Below are 14,595 nucleotides of genomic sequence, written 5' to 3'. Positions count from 1 at the left end.
TGAATGGCACTAACCTGGTCCAGCATGGATGGATTCATGCTCTTCTCACTTGCACTTCTGCCAGCCGGCTCTTAATATTGTTATGCCCGTGGGATCCTGAGCGCACTCATTACAGCGGGTCTGAGTGTTCTCTCATGCTCCTTAGTTCTTCCCATACTCTCTCATGACCACTAACTCTCCCAGATGGTACAGACAGTCATTGGTGATCCTGGCTTTTTCCTTACAGGCCACTGTCCTTCCAACTTTCACTTCTGTCCCCGATTCTGACATCTAGCTCTAGATTGAAACTTCACCAGGAAAACTGGGTCACAGAGCCTTTTGCCTCCTCCAGGAGCGCTCACTGTTATAGGTATAGAACAGTTTTCAACAATCCAAAATCACATGATACACTAATAACGATGCCCCACATTTCTCTAACACTTCAACCTTCTACTGCACAGACTTCATCTTTGCCTTTAAACATGCTCTTGATCACTGTGTCCAAAGCATGACTCCTCACTTCTTTCTAGGCCGATTTTCCCTGTGATATGATGTAAATTGAATACAACCCTAGTGCAACTCTTTTTATTTTTCTGGAGTCACATTCCCCAAGATGAAGTCATTGTTTTTGCCTAGAAATCTATTTCTCTGTCCCCAACCCCAACACAAGCCTCACTGTATCTTCCCTTTTTGCCATTTCAGTCCCCTAAGCCAGACATCCCAAATCACACATTAAATAGTTAATTGAGTCGTAAAGCGCAAGTAATGTCCTCTATTGTGTGGTTTTGGATTGCACTGCTGGGATCCTGTTTTGGCATACGGGTCTTTAATCATGCGTTTTTAATTGTAGCCTTTGTCCTGTGACATTTGGAGAGTTGATTATGTGATGGGAAAACCCAGGGCACTTGTTTAAGAGACAAAAACATGGCATTTTAAAGCAATTGTAGTCAAGCAACTTATGCATCAGTCTACTAGCCAGGGAAGCATTAAGGACAGGAACCAAGCCTGTCCGGTTCTTGCTGTAGCTCCTCACTTGTTTCCAGTACATTGTAGATTCTCAGGAAGTGTTTGCTGAATGAACAACTGAGTGAATGAATAAACCCAAGTGAAAGTTTACCAAGTAGGAAGAAGATCGTGAGATCTGCTGCACAACATTATATCTATAGTTAACGATGCTACAGTGTGTACATAAAATAAGAGTGTGTTGAGGGGAGATCTCACATTAGGTGTTCTTGCCACAATAAGATAAAAATTTTTAATTGTTGATTTTGGTCACTAGAACAGTAAAGTGTGCAATACTCATATAGGAAATTACTAATTTATTTTTCCTAAACTATAAACTATTATTCATGTATAAAACAAATTAAGAGAAACCAAGATGGTGTTATAGGTAAACACCGGAAATTGCTGCCTCGCACAACCACTTAAAAAAATACAACTAAAAGACAAAACGGACATCATCCAGAACCGCAGAAAGGCTGGCTGAGTGGAAATTCTACAACTAGAAGGAAAGAGAAAAGCACACTGAGACTCAGAGGAGGTGCAGAAGTAAAGTGCAGAGGTATGGAGGCGCACATGGAAAGGGCTGGAAACTGAGGACACGGTTGTCTTTTTCAACCGGGAGGGAGTCTCAAGCTCCCAACTGCTCTGAACTCCAGTTCTGGGCGCGTCTCTGGGGACCCAGACTCATACGGGGAGAAACTGGACTGTCTGGCATCGGTCGGAACTCGAGGGCGGCTTTCTCTCAGAGGTGCTTGCAGTGATCACCAGGACACTGAGACACGGGGCCTCTTAGGGTAGGACTGAGGAGCAGCCATAGCTGTTTGCTCCACCCTGTTGATTCCCTGAGACCCCGCCCCACCCAAGCTGTGCACAGAGGCTTTTGCATATGAAAGGCCTGGCCCTTTGCAATCTGAAAATTACCTAACAAATTGCAGCTGGGTCAGAAAGACCCAGAACTTCCAAAAGAAGGCCAAGGCCCCACAGCAGCTTGCATTGCTTCACAGCTGGGCCTCATCTGGGCACCTCCAAACCCCAAACAAAGAAGAGGAATCTGCAGATCTCTCCATAGCTCCTGCTGGGTAGCCTCAGGCAGAGGCTAAATTAGCACCTCCTTAGAGATCCAAGAGCCAGTGTACCCAGTGGTCAGAGTGGGACCATCCAGATTACAACTCCTCAGATCCATAAGGGACACACTCAGGGGGCAGAATCAGTGAGCAGCAAAGCCCCACTGAATCAAGTCTTGCCCCAGAAGGGTGTCTCTAGCACAGAAGTTCTCCCACTGCAGACACAGCTGATTCTCACAGCCAATTGGCCTGGAGGTCAATTCCTCCCAGTGATACAACAATCAAGGCTTAACGACAACAAGACTGTGCACAAAGCCCACAAAGGGGTGCACCAAGAGTGTCCACCTCAGATAATTGGGAGGCTGAGCCACTGGGCCCTATAGGACACCTAGCACACAAAGCCACTCTACCAACACAGGGAAGCATAAAGAATGCGGAGACAAAGAAACAGGTCACAAATGACAGAAATGGAGGAAAGCAAACTACTGGATATAGAGTTCAAAACAACACTTATAAGGTTTTTCAAGAATTTTCTAGAAACCGCCAATAAACTTATTGAGACCCTCCATAATCTAGTGAGACCCAAGAGGATATGAAAAAGTACCACCTAGAAATTAAGCATACACTGACTGAAATAAAGAATATTATACAGAGTTCCAACAGCAGACTAGAGGATCACAAGAATCAAGTCAAAGATTTGAAATATGAAGAAGTAAAAAACACCCAACCAGAAGAGCAAAAAGACAAAAGAATCCAAAAATATGAAGGTAGTGTAAGGAGCCTCTGGGACAGCTTCAAGCATACCAACATCAGAATTATAGGGGTGCCAGAAGAAGAGAGAGTGCAAGATATTGAAAACCTATTTGAAGAAATAATGACAGAAAACTTCCCCTACCTGGTGAAAGAAATAGACTTACAAGTCCAGGAAGCGCAGAGAACCCCAAACAAAAGGAATCCAAAGAGGACCACACCAAGACACATCATAATTAAAATGCCAAGAGCAAAAGACAAAGAGAGAATCTTAAAAGCAGCAAGAGAAAAAAAGTCAGTTACCTACAAGGGAATACCCATACGACTGTCAGCTGATTTCTCAACAGAAACTATGCAGGCCAGAAGGGAGTGGCAAGAAATATTCAAAGTGATGAATGCCAAGAACCTACAACCAAGATTACTTTACCCAGCAAAGCTGTCATTCAGAATTGAAGGTCAGATAAAGAGCTTCACAGATAAGGAAAAGCTAAAGGAGTTCATCACCACCAAACCAGTATTATATGAAATGCTGAAATGTATCCTTTAAGAAGAGGAAGAAGAATAAAAAGGTAAAGATACAAATTATGAACAACAAATATACATCTATCAACATGTGAATCTAAAAATCAAGTGAATAAATAATCTGATGAACAGAATAAACTGGTGAATATAATATAATCAGGAATTGACTGACTATTCTCGGGGGGGGGAGGGAGGGGTGTGGGGGTGCAGGAAGAGACTGGACAAAAATTGTACACCTATGGATGAGGACAGTGGGGTGGGTAAGGGCAGAGGGTGGGGTGGGAACCAGGTGGAGGGGGAAAAAGAGGAACAACTGTAATAATCTGAACAATAAAGATTTAATTAAGAAAGAAAAAAAACTAAGCCTAAACAAACAAACAAAAAAACAAATTAAAGTAGACAGAATAAAAACTAAGCCCTGGATTTTTTAGAAATAAACTTACTGCATATCCAGTAGTCAGCATAAAATGAAGGAGTGGCATACCCCTTCATAAGGTACCTTCATCCTCCTCTCTACAAATCTCAATCTTAAGACTCAGCTCAGATACCACAAGCTCCACAATGCTGACTACCTTCATGAAAGCAATCCCTCAGTTTGGCCCTCTGTGTTTTGTTTCATTTCATACGACCTTTAATACTCATATATTAGCAGTTAATTACATAGACATTTTGTGTCCTTTTCAAATGACAAGCTTTTAGAAGGCAGGATTTGTTTCTAAATTTCATTTTGGAATCCCACCAAACTCTGTGCATGTAAGTGATGGGTAAGAATTTGTTCAGTAAATGAATGAAGATATGAATGAGTATCTCAGAGTATTGCAATAATGTGAGAATAAAATTTATGGAAATAAGCCCTAGATGGCGTTGCTAAGTGGTTAGAGTGTCCAAGCACCGAAGGGTTGCGGGTTCGATTTCCGGTCAAGGGCATGTGCCCTGGGTTGCAGGTTGAACCCTGGCCCTGGTAGGGGAGGCAACCAATTGATGTGTCTCTCTATTTGTCTCACATCTCTCTCTCTCTTTCTCTCTCTCCCCCTCCCTCGCTCTCTTCTCTCCCCCTCCTTCCCTCTCTTCCACCCAATCTGAAAAGAAAAAAATAAATGGAAAAAATATCCTCAGTGAGGATTAACACACAGAAAAATTTCTGGAAATAGGAACAAAAGTAGACTTTTGTATGTCAAAGTAAATAAGTCAAATGCTGAAGATAGGAAAAAGGAAGAAAAAAGGGGCAGCTCATTATCATGAATCTGCATACTCCAAAGTCAAAATGTGTATCATTTGTAATCATTGATTGAGTACCCACTGTATAGAGGAAAGACTTTTGTTTGCCCGTATACCAAAACAAGTTTAAAACTTCCGAGGAACTTTGAGTATAATTTGGGAAAAAAGATGTGGTGCAGGGAAAGGATTGGGAGAGCAGACTGTGACATGGGAGAAGAAATCTGCTGAAAACTAAGCATAAGAGTAGTAAAAAGTACCAAGATAGAAATGAAATGGGGAGTTGTAATTATATATTTTAAAATTTAGACATAATTTGGATCATATCCATTTTCTTGGTTAACAAGAAAAAGGGAAATACAGGGAGAATGACTCAGATTTATGGTGAGGATTTCTCCCTGAAATGGAAGTTTCACTCACGTTTTAAATCAGGACAAATATTAGAACACTAGAACTGAAACAGTGGAATAGTTAGTTCTCCAAAGGAAATAACCTATAATTGGAAATGAAGAGGGGGATTTGATATTCTTCATTTTTTTTTTAATCTTCACCCAAAGATATTTTCCATTGACTTTTTTTTTTTTTTTTTTTTTGAGAGAGAGAGAGGGGAAGGGAGAGGGAAAGACAGAGAGAGAGAACCATCCATCAATATGAGAGACACATTGATTGGTTGCCTTCTGCACAGGGACTGGGATTGAGTCTGCAACCGAGGTTCATGCCCTTAAGTGGAATAGAACCTGGGCCCCTTCAGTCTGTGGGCCAATGCTCTACCCAGTGAGCCAAACCATCTAGGGCAGGGGTCGGCAAACTCATTAGTCAACAGAGCCAAATATCAACAGTACAACGATTGAAATTTCTTTTGAGAGCCACATTTTTTAAACTGAAACTATATAGGTAGGTACATTGTTATTAACTTAATTAGGGTACTCCTAAGGCTTAGGAAGAGCCACATTCAAGGGGTCAAAGAGCCGCATGTGGCTCGCGAGCCGCAGTTTGCCGACCACAGATCTAGGGCAAGAGTTTGAGATTTTAAATACAAGAAAAGGAATATAAAATAATGAACTAGAAACAAAAGAAAGCGCCTCTAAGAGAAAATATACAAAAACTGTGTTTATTTGACATCAGACATGAAAAATGTCTATAAAAAAAATTAAAAATCCATTTGGTCAATTAGCTGATGCCAAGTATCCATATGTAACATTCCTCTATAATTTTTCATTTATTCGGTTATGTACAGCACAGTTTAAGAGAGAGAAATGGAATATATTATAGGAAGATTTTGCTCTTCGTTCTTCATTCTTTGCATTATTCAATGCAAAGCTTAATATAACCTAGTTGTATCCTCAAATTGCTTATAGCCTACAAAAGGAAATAGGACATATGCATAATAACCTATTTGAAAAAGTTTAAAAAGTAACTAAAGGAGCTTACAAGGAAAATGCAATAAGAGACCTGAGGTAAGGCCATTGCAAATGGTTGAATAGGCTGTGCCTGTATCATAACTCTAGATCAGTGGTTCTCAACCTTCTGGCCCTTTAAATACAGTTCCTCATGTTGTGACCCAACCATAAAATTATTTTTGTTGCTACTTCATAACTGTAATGTTGCTACTGTTATGAATTGTAACGTAAATATCTGATATGCAGGATGGTCTTAGGCGACCCCTGTGAAAGGGTCGTTTGACCCCCAAAGGGGTCGCGACCCACAGGTTGAGAACCACTGCTCTAGATATTGGTCTGGGTGGAATCCCTTAGAATTATACTATGCAAACCCATAGACAGTTGCTTTATTTGCAGTGAGAGAAAAATCACTAGCAATCAGAGAAAGGCTTCATTGTGCAGGTAATGGAGGTAGCATTGGTACTGAGGTAGATGTTAAATGATTGGTAAAATTTTCTTAGCACAGGTGAGGGGTAGTCTGGATGCTGCAAATGGTACAGGCTAATTCCGAGAGACCAAGTATAGACTGTTCCAGACTCAGTTTGTCCAGTCAGACTCCAGTGGAGGTCACACATAAAGCGTTAAAGGTCCGAGAAGAAAGTGTAGGATCAGTTTGAAAAATTCCAAGCATGGGCCTTACACTCTACTGAGTAACAGAAGGAGCTGTTGGAGGGCTCAGAAGAGATGTGAGTGATACAATCAAAGCAGAGTTTAGGAAAGTAATCAGATGTAGTGAGGCCAGATAACCGCGAGTGGTGAACTAGAATCAGGGGTCCACTTAGGAGGCCCATCTTCTACCAATGGTTCTCAACCTTCCTAATGCCGGGACCCTTTAATACAGTTCCTCATGTTGTGGTGACCCCCAATTTCATTGTTACAAATTGAACGTAAGTAAAGCCTAGTGATTAATCACAAAAACAATATGTAATTATATATGTGTTTTCCGATGGTCTTAGGCAACCTCTGTGAAAGGGTCGTTTGACCCCCCAAAGGGGTCGCGACCCACAGGTTGAGAACCGCTGTATCTAAACAGATGTGCTAGAATGATGACCTGAACTAGAGTTGGGGCCATGGAAACTGGAAAACCTGGGCCATTTTGGAGACATTGCAGTAAAAAATATCAACAATTCCTAGTTACTGATGGGATGTGAGGCTCTACATTCCATGGAGGTCGTAAGGGTGAGATGGAGCATTTGGGACTAACCAGATAGTGGTGCCGTGAAAAGAAAATAGAAGGAGCTGTTAGTAAATATTGACCTGTGGCCAAATACGAGAGACTGGAATTCAGAGAACAGTCAGGGCTGCATTTGGGAGTCTTCTACAAGGAATTTTAATTGAGACCTTGGTAAAAGGACTGCATAGTCACCCAGAAGGCCCGGGGTGGTTGACAGTAAATAGCACGAGTTTGTAGACACTGGGTTAGCAGTGCTTATGGACTTACCCCAGCATGGTAAGAGCAGGAAATAGTTCTTATTATAATGAGGCTGATAGAGAGATTTCCTAGAAGAAATCCAATCTGGAAGTTTCCTATAGATCTAAGCCAGAATGTAACAGATCCTAGAATTGGAGTACAGATGGGCATGAGTTGAGCAAGCTGGGTCATTGAGCGAACAGTTCCTGGGAGTGATTGGTTACCAAGTGGCAAGAATAGGACTCTTCACTAGGTATTTCCTAAGAATTTCTGGAGCTTTGGAGTTTTTGTTTTTGAGCTCTCTTTCTGTAGACACATTGTAATGCCGAGGATTAGAAGGGATTAGATTTGGGTTCAAGCCTTGACTCTGAAGATTTAACTAGCTGTAAGTTCCTGAATGAGTCAATTGTCTTTTAAGCCTAAGTTTTTCACATATAACAAGGGGATAATAATACTCACCCTGCTTATTTCATGAGGTGGTTGTAAAAAGCCAGAGTATTATTATAAAAATTGTAGTTTTATTCTCTGGGAAAACAGTTGCCAGCTTTCGAGTTTCTTTTCTTTGCTAAATAATCCAGGGACAAAATAAGAAATGGATTTGTAATCTTGCTTTTCTATATTTAAATTTATAATTTTAAATAATTCATAGCTTTTACATATATCTATATACAATTTATTCAGATATAGATATAAATATAGGTAGATAGATATAGATATAGGTATAGATAGATATAGATATAGATATAGATGATATAGATATAGATATAGATATAGATAGATATAGATATAGATATCTTTGCTCTTCCTTCTTGCTTTTCTAACTAAACTTTGTTTTTAAAATATCTGCTATTTATTTTGGATTTCTCTTAATGCCTCTTAGTTTTCCTTCAGGATTTAATTCTCCATTCCTAAACACAGGTTCTCTAGTTCCTAAATTTCTCTGTTTGATAAATTGTCATATAATATGGTTTTTAGTATACTGCATTTAAAAAGACTGGGAAAAATACTGTACTTCTTATCACTCGCACTATTGAATTTCATACATAGCTTAAAACCAGTGATCTGATTTTGGGAGTGATAAATAAGTACAGAGATAAGGGGGAAATGAGTGAGTAGGGAAGAAAAGAAATGCAAAAATGCACATTTATTTAGGGTTGTGGTTGAAGATAACATGAAGATACTGTCTATAATAAAAATAAATAGACAAGGAAGTACAAATATTTCACTCAAAAGTTGCAAAATCTGAAAGCTAAGTCCAAAGTTCACTGGTCTAACACCAGCGCAGAAGAACTAAAACAAAGCCTGGCTTTCATGATTGAACAAGTACAGTAAGCGGTGCCCAGGCAAATGAACCTCCCAGACGCTTTGTCAGGATGTGGTGCCAGGATTTCTGTCTTTCTGTTGTCTGTTTGACAGGATTGAGTGAGATCTTGCTGCTGCTAGTTCCTCCATTGGGAGAAGCCATTGCTAGAACCTGGCGGGCAGTCCAGATACTGGCACTGTGCAATGACCAGGAAGCTGCTACTGGCTGGGCCTCTGACCAGCTTCTCCACCTGTCCCAGCTTATCTCTTTCATGCTACTCCATCTCAGTCCACTTCACCTCTCTCTAAACACCACTGCCTTTGTCCTTCAAGCCCTCTCCCCTCACCACCTGTCTGCTACCTTTCCACAGCCTTGTTTGAGAAATTCAAGGCTACATAGGTTAAGAACCCTCTTACCACAAATAATAGAAATAATCTATGGGATGCTTTGGGTATGAAAGCCACAGGATATCCATTCATCCTTTCTTACATGCAAGAAATAGTTATTGAGTATTATTTTATGTCAGGCACTGTACTAGGTATTGAAATACGGCAGTAAGTAAAAAAGATAGACAAAGCTCCATATATTCAATAGGAGCAGACAAGCAATAAACAATAAAACATTTCAGATAATGTTCAATGTTACCAGGGAGAGCATAGAGAGTGACTGATCACTGCATCTAGGAAAACATTTGTCAAGTCACTTTAGGCTGTGTAATTGAAACATACATTGTAATCTGAATCTAATTCTCTAGTCACATGAGTTCATGTAATAGGAATGAAAAGGAGGCAGAAAGCAGATATATACCATAATCTCTCTTTTTGTCTTTTCTCTCTAGGTGGGTAACAGTTCATGTTTGCTTCATAAATGAAGCCGCTTTAAACAAATTCATATTCTGTCTGGAGTGACAGACCGCGTCTTTTCCTGTTCTTGCTACCCATGACTCTATATGGATGATTCGGAAATTGGAACAAAGTGTTTTACTGTGAAACTGGCACTGAATTAATCATCTATAAAGAAGAACTTGCATGGAGCAGGACTCTACTTTAAGGACCTGGGGGACTTGTAGTGTCATTTAGAACCTGCAACTGATGTTGGGAGAGAAAGCACGTGTCCCAGACTGCACGCCCATTTTGCATGCCTCCAGAAATGTCTAATTGCTGAAAACCACATCGCTTTTTTTAGTTACAACCTGCAGTTTGTAGTTATCTCGGTCCCTTCAAGTAGCGTTCAAGCTGGATAGTTGTGGTAATAATTTTTCTCAAAGGGATCTAGAAGAATTTTAAAGACAAAAACTCGATAGCATCAGCCACTGCACATATTCAAAGCAGAGGAGGAAAACGTGATTGGAGTGGGTATCACGTCAGCTTCTTAGCCGCTAATGATATGGGTCTGATCTCAAGTCTCTTCCTGATGTAAAACATGCTCATCCACATCGCACGAGACAAAGGGACGCGGTTGGCTGGTGCTGAATTGGAACAGTGATGCCTTTGCAGCGGGGAGAGTCCCCCAGAGAGTCATCGCACGAAGAAGCTATGAACACTGAACAGCAGGGCAGTCGCCAAGGAGGACATCCGTCTCCCCTGGTGCGGGCAGCCTTTTCCCTTGACCACTGTCGGGTGTATAAATCATGCTTGCAAAATATATTACAAAATGTTTATATTCTAAAACTATTACAGAGTTATGGAAAGGGACTTAGGAGAAATTGCTGAATGTATGAAGGTCCTGTTTTTGATTTCCGCCATGGGAGAGAGTAAAAATAAATTATGATATTTAGTATGTAAGGTTAGAAAACCACAACACCCACATGCGGATATGGGCGTTGAAACTAGGTTACTTGGCTTTTTATAAGAATGCAAGGAATCAGGAAACTCTACTTATTTATAGTATAACCACCATTATCTGTTTTAAAGGATCCATTTATTTAAAATCAGGCACTCTATATCCATTAAGGTTTATGAATTAAATAAAAAGAGAGCTTTATGTAGTTATGCATGTCAGTTTGCTATTTAAAATGTATGACAGCGTTTGTCATATTAAGAGTGAATTTGGCAGGAATTCCCAAGATGGACATTGCGCTTTTAAACTAGAACTTGTGAGACATCATGTGAACTTCCCTTGCCAATTTTTTTTTATGGTCAAAGAAACATCTGACTACAGTGAAAGAATGATTTCTGATGACTTATTTTGGAGAAGGTTCTCTTATTCTATCATGAGCATGCACATAAAGGAATCCAAAGCTTGCCATTATCACTTACTCCTTATAACAACGTTATTGCCATGTACTCCCACCATCAGAGGACCATCTTCAATGTAGTGATACAAAAGGGCATGAAAAACTGCTACTTTCCTTTGATTTCTAAAGTCTAAGAATTTCTAGTGTAGTTGGATTTTAGCTTATGTTCAAAGCTGATCCAAATACAACTTCAATACGTGGCCTTTGATCTCTTTTTGTACCAAAGAGCCCAAATGATTTCTACGATCCCTTCCTTCTTTAAAGTTCTGTGGTTCCTCAAACACTAGTCATTTTTTTCTAAAATATAAGCCAGTGCTTTGGGAAGCTGCATTACCTTATTTAGGCCTTCAGATATCCCGTGGTATAATCAATTAGTAATAGAACCAGAGATCAGTTTAATTGCTGAAAGGACCTGTCTCAGGCATGTGACAGGGATTGTTTTGAGAAAAATAGACATAGGTGAATGCGAGTTGCGTGAGTAGGTCATAAGTAGATTGAGAAAATTGATAAGTGATAGTTCGACTTGTTTCACCAATGGTTTCAATTTTCTTAGGCATGTGGCACTGCTGTTTAATGAGCTTGAGAGTACAATAAGTGTACTTTTGTTCTCAGCTAGTAGCTGGATTTTAACATTCAAGGACAGGGTCCTAATCAATGGAGTTAAAGAAACAAATTCAGCAACTTATGAAATCTGGCATAGTTGGCGAGGGGAGCTATATTCTGCCTAATTAAATGTGTTGGTTCATTGAGAGGTAGATGGATTACCAATTTTTAAAACACTGAAGTTTCATAAAATTCATGAACAATAGAAAAATGCTGAACATTATTTTAGATGCTAGCTGCTTGGGCATTAACTGTGTCATATCTGCTTTAAGATAGGAAAAAATACATATTATCTATATCTTTGCTTTGTCTTATCTGGCATATGTTTGAATATTCTTCTTTATAAATCAGTGTTTCGAAATTGCCTTTTAAAATGATCTCAGAAGTCTACTGATTCTAAATTATACCTAAAGCTTTGCACCATTTTGGTAGAACCCAAGTTTATAAAGAATTGGCTTGCCCAGCCGGCGTGGCCCAGTGGTTGAATGTCAACCTATGAATCAGGAGGTCACGGTTCGATTCTGGGTCAGGGCACATGCCCGGGTTGCAGGCTCTATCCCCAGTGTGAGGTGTGCAGGAGGCAACCAATCAATGATCCTCTCTCATCATTGATGTTTCCATCTCTCTCTCCCTCTCCTTTCCTCTCTGAAATCAATAAAAATATATTTTTTAAAAAAAGAAAGAAACTGACTCTGTGATAAACTGTTCCTGCCCAGTGATATCAAAGTGTTCCTGAATTTTGTATTATTATCTAAGGTGCTCACCACACTGCCACTTTTTAAAGAGTCAGAGACAAATTGGTTGTTTTAAAATACAATAATAGAATAAGTACCCTATCCTCTTTAGAAAGGATGAAGCATGTGAAAAAATGAAAAAGCAGGTGTCCATAATGAAGTGTTTGTTTTAGTAACAAACACCTTTCATTGAGCATTAAAATACTTTGGAGAAATTTTGTGTTATATTTTGGAACTGTAATTCAATTGAAGTTAAATTAACAAAAAAAAAATTATTCGGAATTCATGGATATTTCTTAATATTTTTCTGAAGCTAGGTTTTGGTTTCAAAATGTAATTCCAATATAAGGCTTTTAGCCATTTCATATCTATGCTTCTTTAACTAAAAATTATTTTTCCAAAAGGCAGTTTGGCATAATGGGATAAATGTTGGGAAAAACTGTAAGAAACCTCTGCTATTAACTAAAACAGGTCAATCACCTCCCTCATTGGTTCTCAGTTTTGTAATTATCTATATGATGAACTCTGAGGGCTCACATTAGATGGGAAGCCTATTGATATATGACTGACAATAGAGCTGAAACTGTCTCATGAAAAATATCCAACTCTGATCTTCGTGAATAAGCAATTTGACCATAAAAAAGTCATTGCTGTTCTTGTTTGTAATGTAAATAGGGTCCATTAGTAAAAGTGAAATTCAGTCTCATGTACAGTGAATTGGATAACCATTTACACAGAGATGGCATTTGCTTTGCTTAAACGAATGTTTTTGGATCACTTCTGAAGAATGAACAGCATTACTGCATTTTAGTCGGGAAGAGATACTATAAGATGTGTGTAACATTTGGAAATGTACCAAATTAGGCATTTAAATCTTCTCATCTTCTTAAAAGCTAACAGCAGAAAATGTAAGATGCTCATAAAGTTTCTTGAATGCCAAAAGGTAATTTAGAATCCATTTGGAAAGAGGAAATTCATAAATTTCATTTTAAATTGGAAAGTGGGATAAGAATTTTAAAATAAGCTAGCTTGTCTTTGAAACAATATTATTTTTAGATTGGCATTAAAATATAAACATTCAGATTGAAATTCTAACTAGTTAATTTATAGTTTCAGCTCACACACTGTATGGTGTTGCTGCTTTCCATGAACAAACCTGGAAATGCCCTTGTTTGTAAAGATAAAGTAATAGTACTTTCATTTCCTAACAAGCTATTGTCTTAGAAATAATCCATATTAAAATGGATTTTCATGATCCTAAAATGTTTGCGAAGCATGGTAAACTGATAACTGCCATCTCCAACTACATCCTTATGATTTTGTTTAAATAAAATTAAGATAACTGTTTAAACTAAAAACCATAGTATTTTTCAGTTACTTGATTTCTGAGCTGTAAGACTAACTAAATAACATTTTCCAATCAAAATATCTTATTCTCCTGTGTTCTAAGGGTTAATGTGTGATTATAGTGTCCCACTTGCCACAGTTTTTTAAATCGGTAGACGTGAAAAGTATTCAGACATTTAGATGGATGCACAGATATATTGCTAGTTCAGTCAGATTGGAGTTTGCATATTGTAATGTAAATGTATGTCAACACTATTCTAAATAGTTTTATTATGACTGAAGTTTAATTAAATAAAAAAGGTTGTAAAATGTGATGTGTATGTGTATATACTGTATGTGTACTTTTTAAAATAGGTATATGTCCTGACCTTTTTTATACAGGTTTGAATTTGAAATTACATTATATATACATATACTTTATTGTTCTAAATAAAGAATTTTATGCACTCTCATAAATTTGCCGTCATTTGCCATTTTAAGGTTACCACATACATTCACAGCATGGTTCAACATTTAAGCTAAAATCAAATTTTTCTATGGAAACTTTGTCAGTAATCTAGATTTTAGTGTAATATGGACAGAAGAAATTAAGAAATCATTTTAATTCAATAATTATTTATTGGTCCCTAAAATATATGTTAATCAGGGAAGATAAAATTGAATTAACACACTGTTTGATCTCAAGAAGTTTCTAACTTAGTTGGAGAGACGATATGAAAACCACTGTAGACATAAAGACACATTGAAGTAACTACCTAAGTGTAAATATGAGGTCCAATTAATGTGCTTAGGGCATGCAGGAAAGAGAAATGGTTACAGAAGAGGGAAGATCATGGAGAAGTTGATGTCTAGGCTAACACAAGGATGAAACAAATTTTCATAGAGAAGGAGAATTATGCCCAGTATTCTTGAGAGCAGGAGCTTCTAAAATTTCTCAGCTTATTTCCTGAAATCAAGCCAGTGTGTCCTGAGCCTATCCTATATAATAAA

The 14,595-nt window shown here is 38.5% G+C and overlaps 1 protein-coding gene across 6 annotated transcripts in view; it reads left to right on the top strand.

Moving 5' to 3' along the window:
- Positions 1-13,919, top strand: part of KITLG (KIT ligand) — a 92,689-nt gene extending 78,770 nt beyond the window's left edge. For all 6 annotated transcript variants that reach the window (XM_059683749.1, XM_059683745.1, XM_059683744.1 and 3 more), the window contains one exon: positions 9,524-13,919. Coding sequence is in view for 4 of the 6 variants with exons in the window: in XM_059683745.1 (XP_059539728.1) it covers positions 9,524-9,593 (70 nt within the window). In the remaining 2 variants the exon portion in view is untranslated. The remainder of the gene's footprint in view (positions 1-9,523) is intronic.
- The last annotated feature ends 676 nt before the right edge of the window (positions 13,920-14,595 follow it).

The sequence above is a fragment of the Myotis daubentonii genome, chromosome 2 (genome assembly GCF_963259705.1).
Source record: "Myotis daubentonii chromosome 2, mMyoDau2.1, whole genome shotgun sequence".
In the NCBI taxonomy this organism is placed as follows: domain Eukaryota; kingdom Metazoa; phylum Chordata; class Mammalia; order Chiroptera; family Vespertilionidae; genus Myotis; species Myotis daubentonii.
Note: the sequence above shows the minus strand (reverse complement) of the source record. Positions and strands in the feature narration are given on the sequence as shown.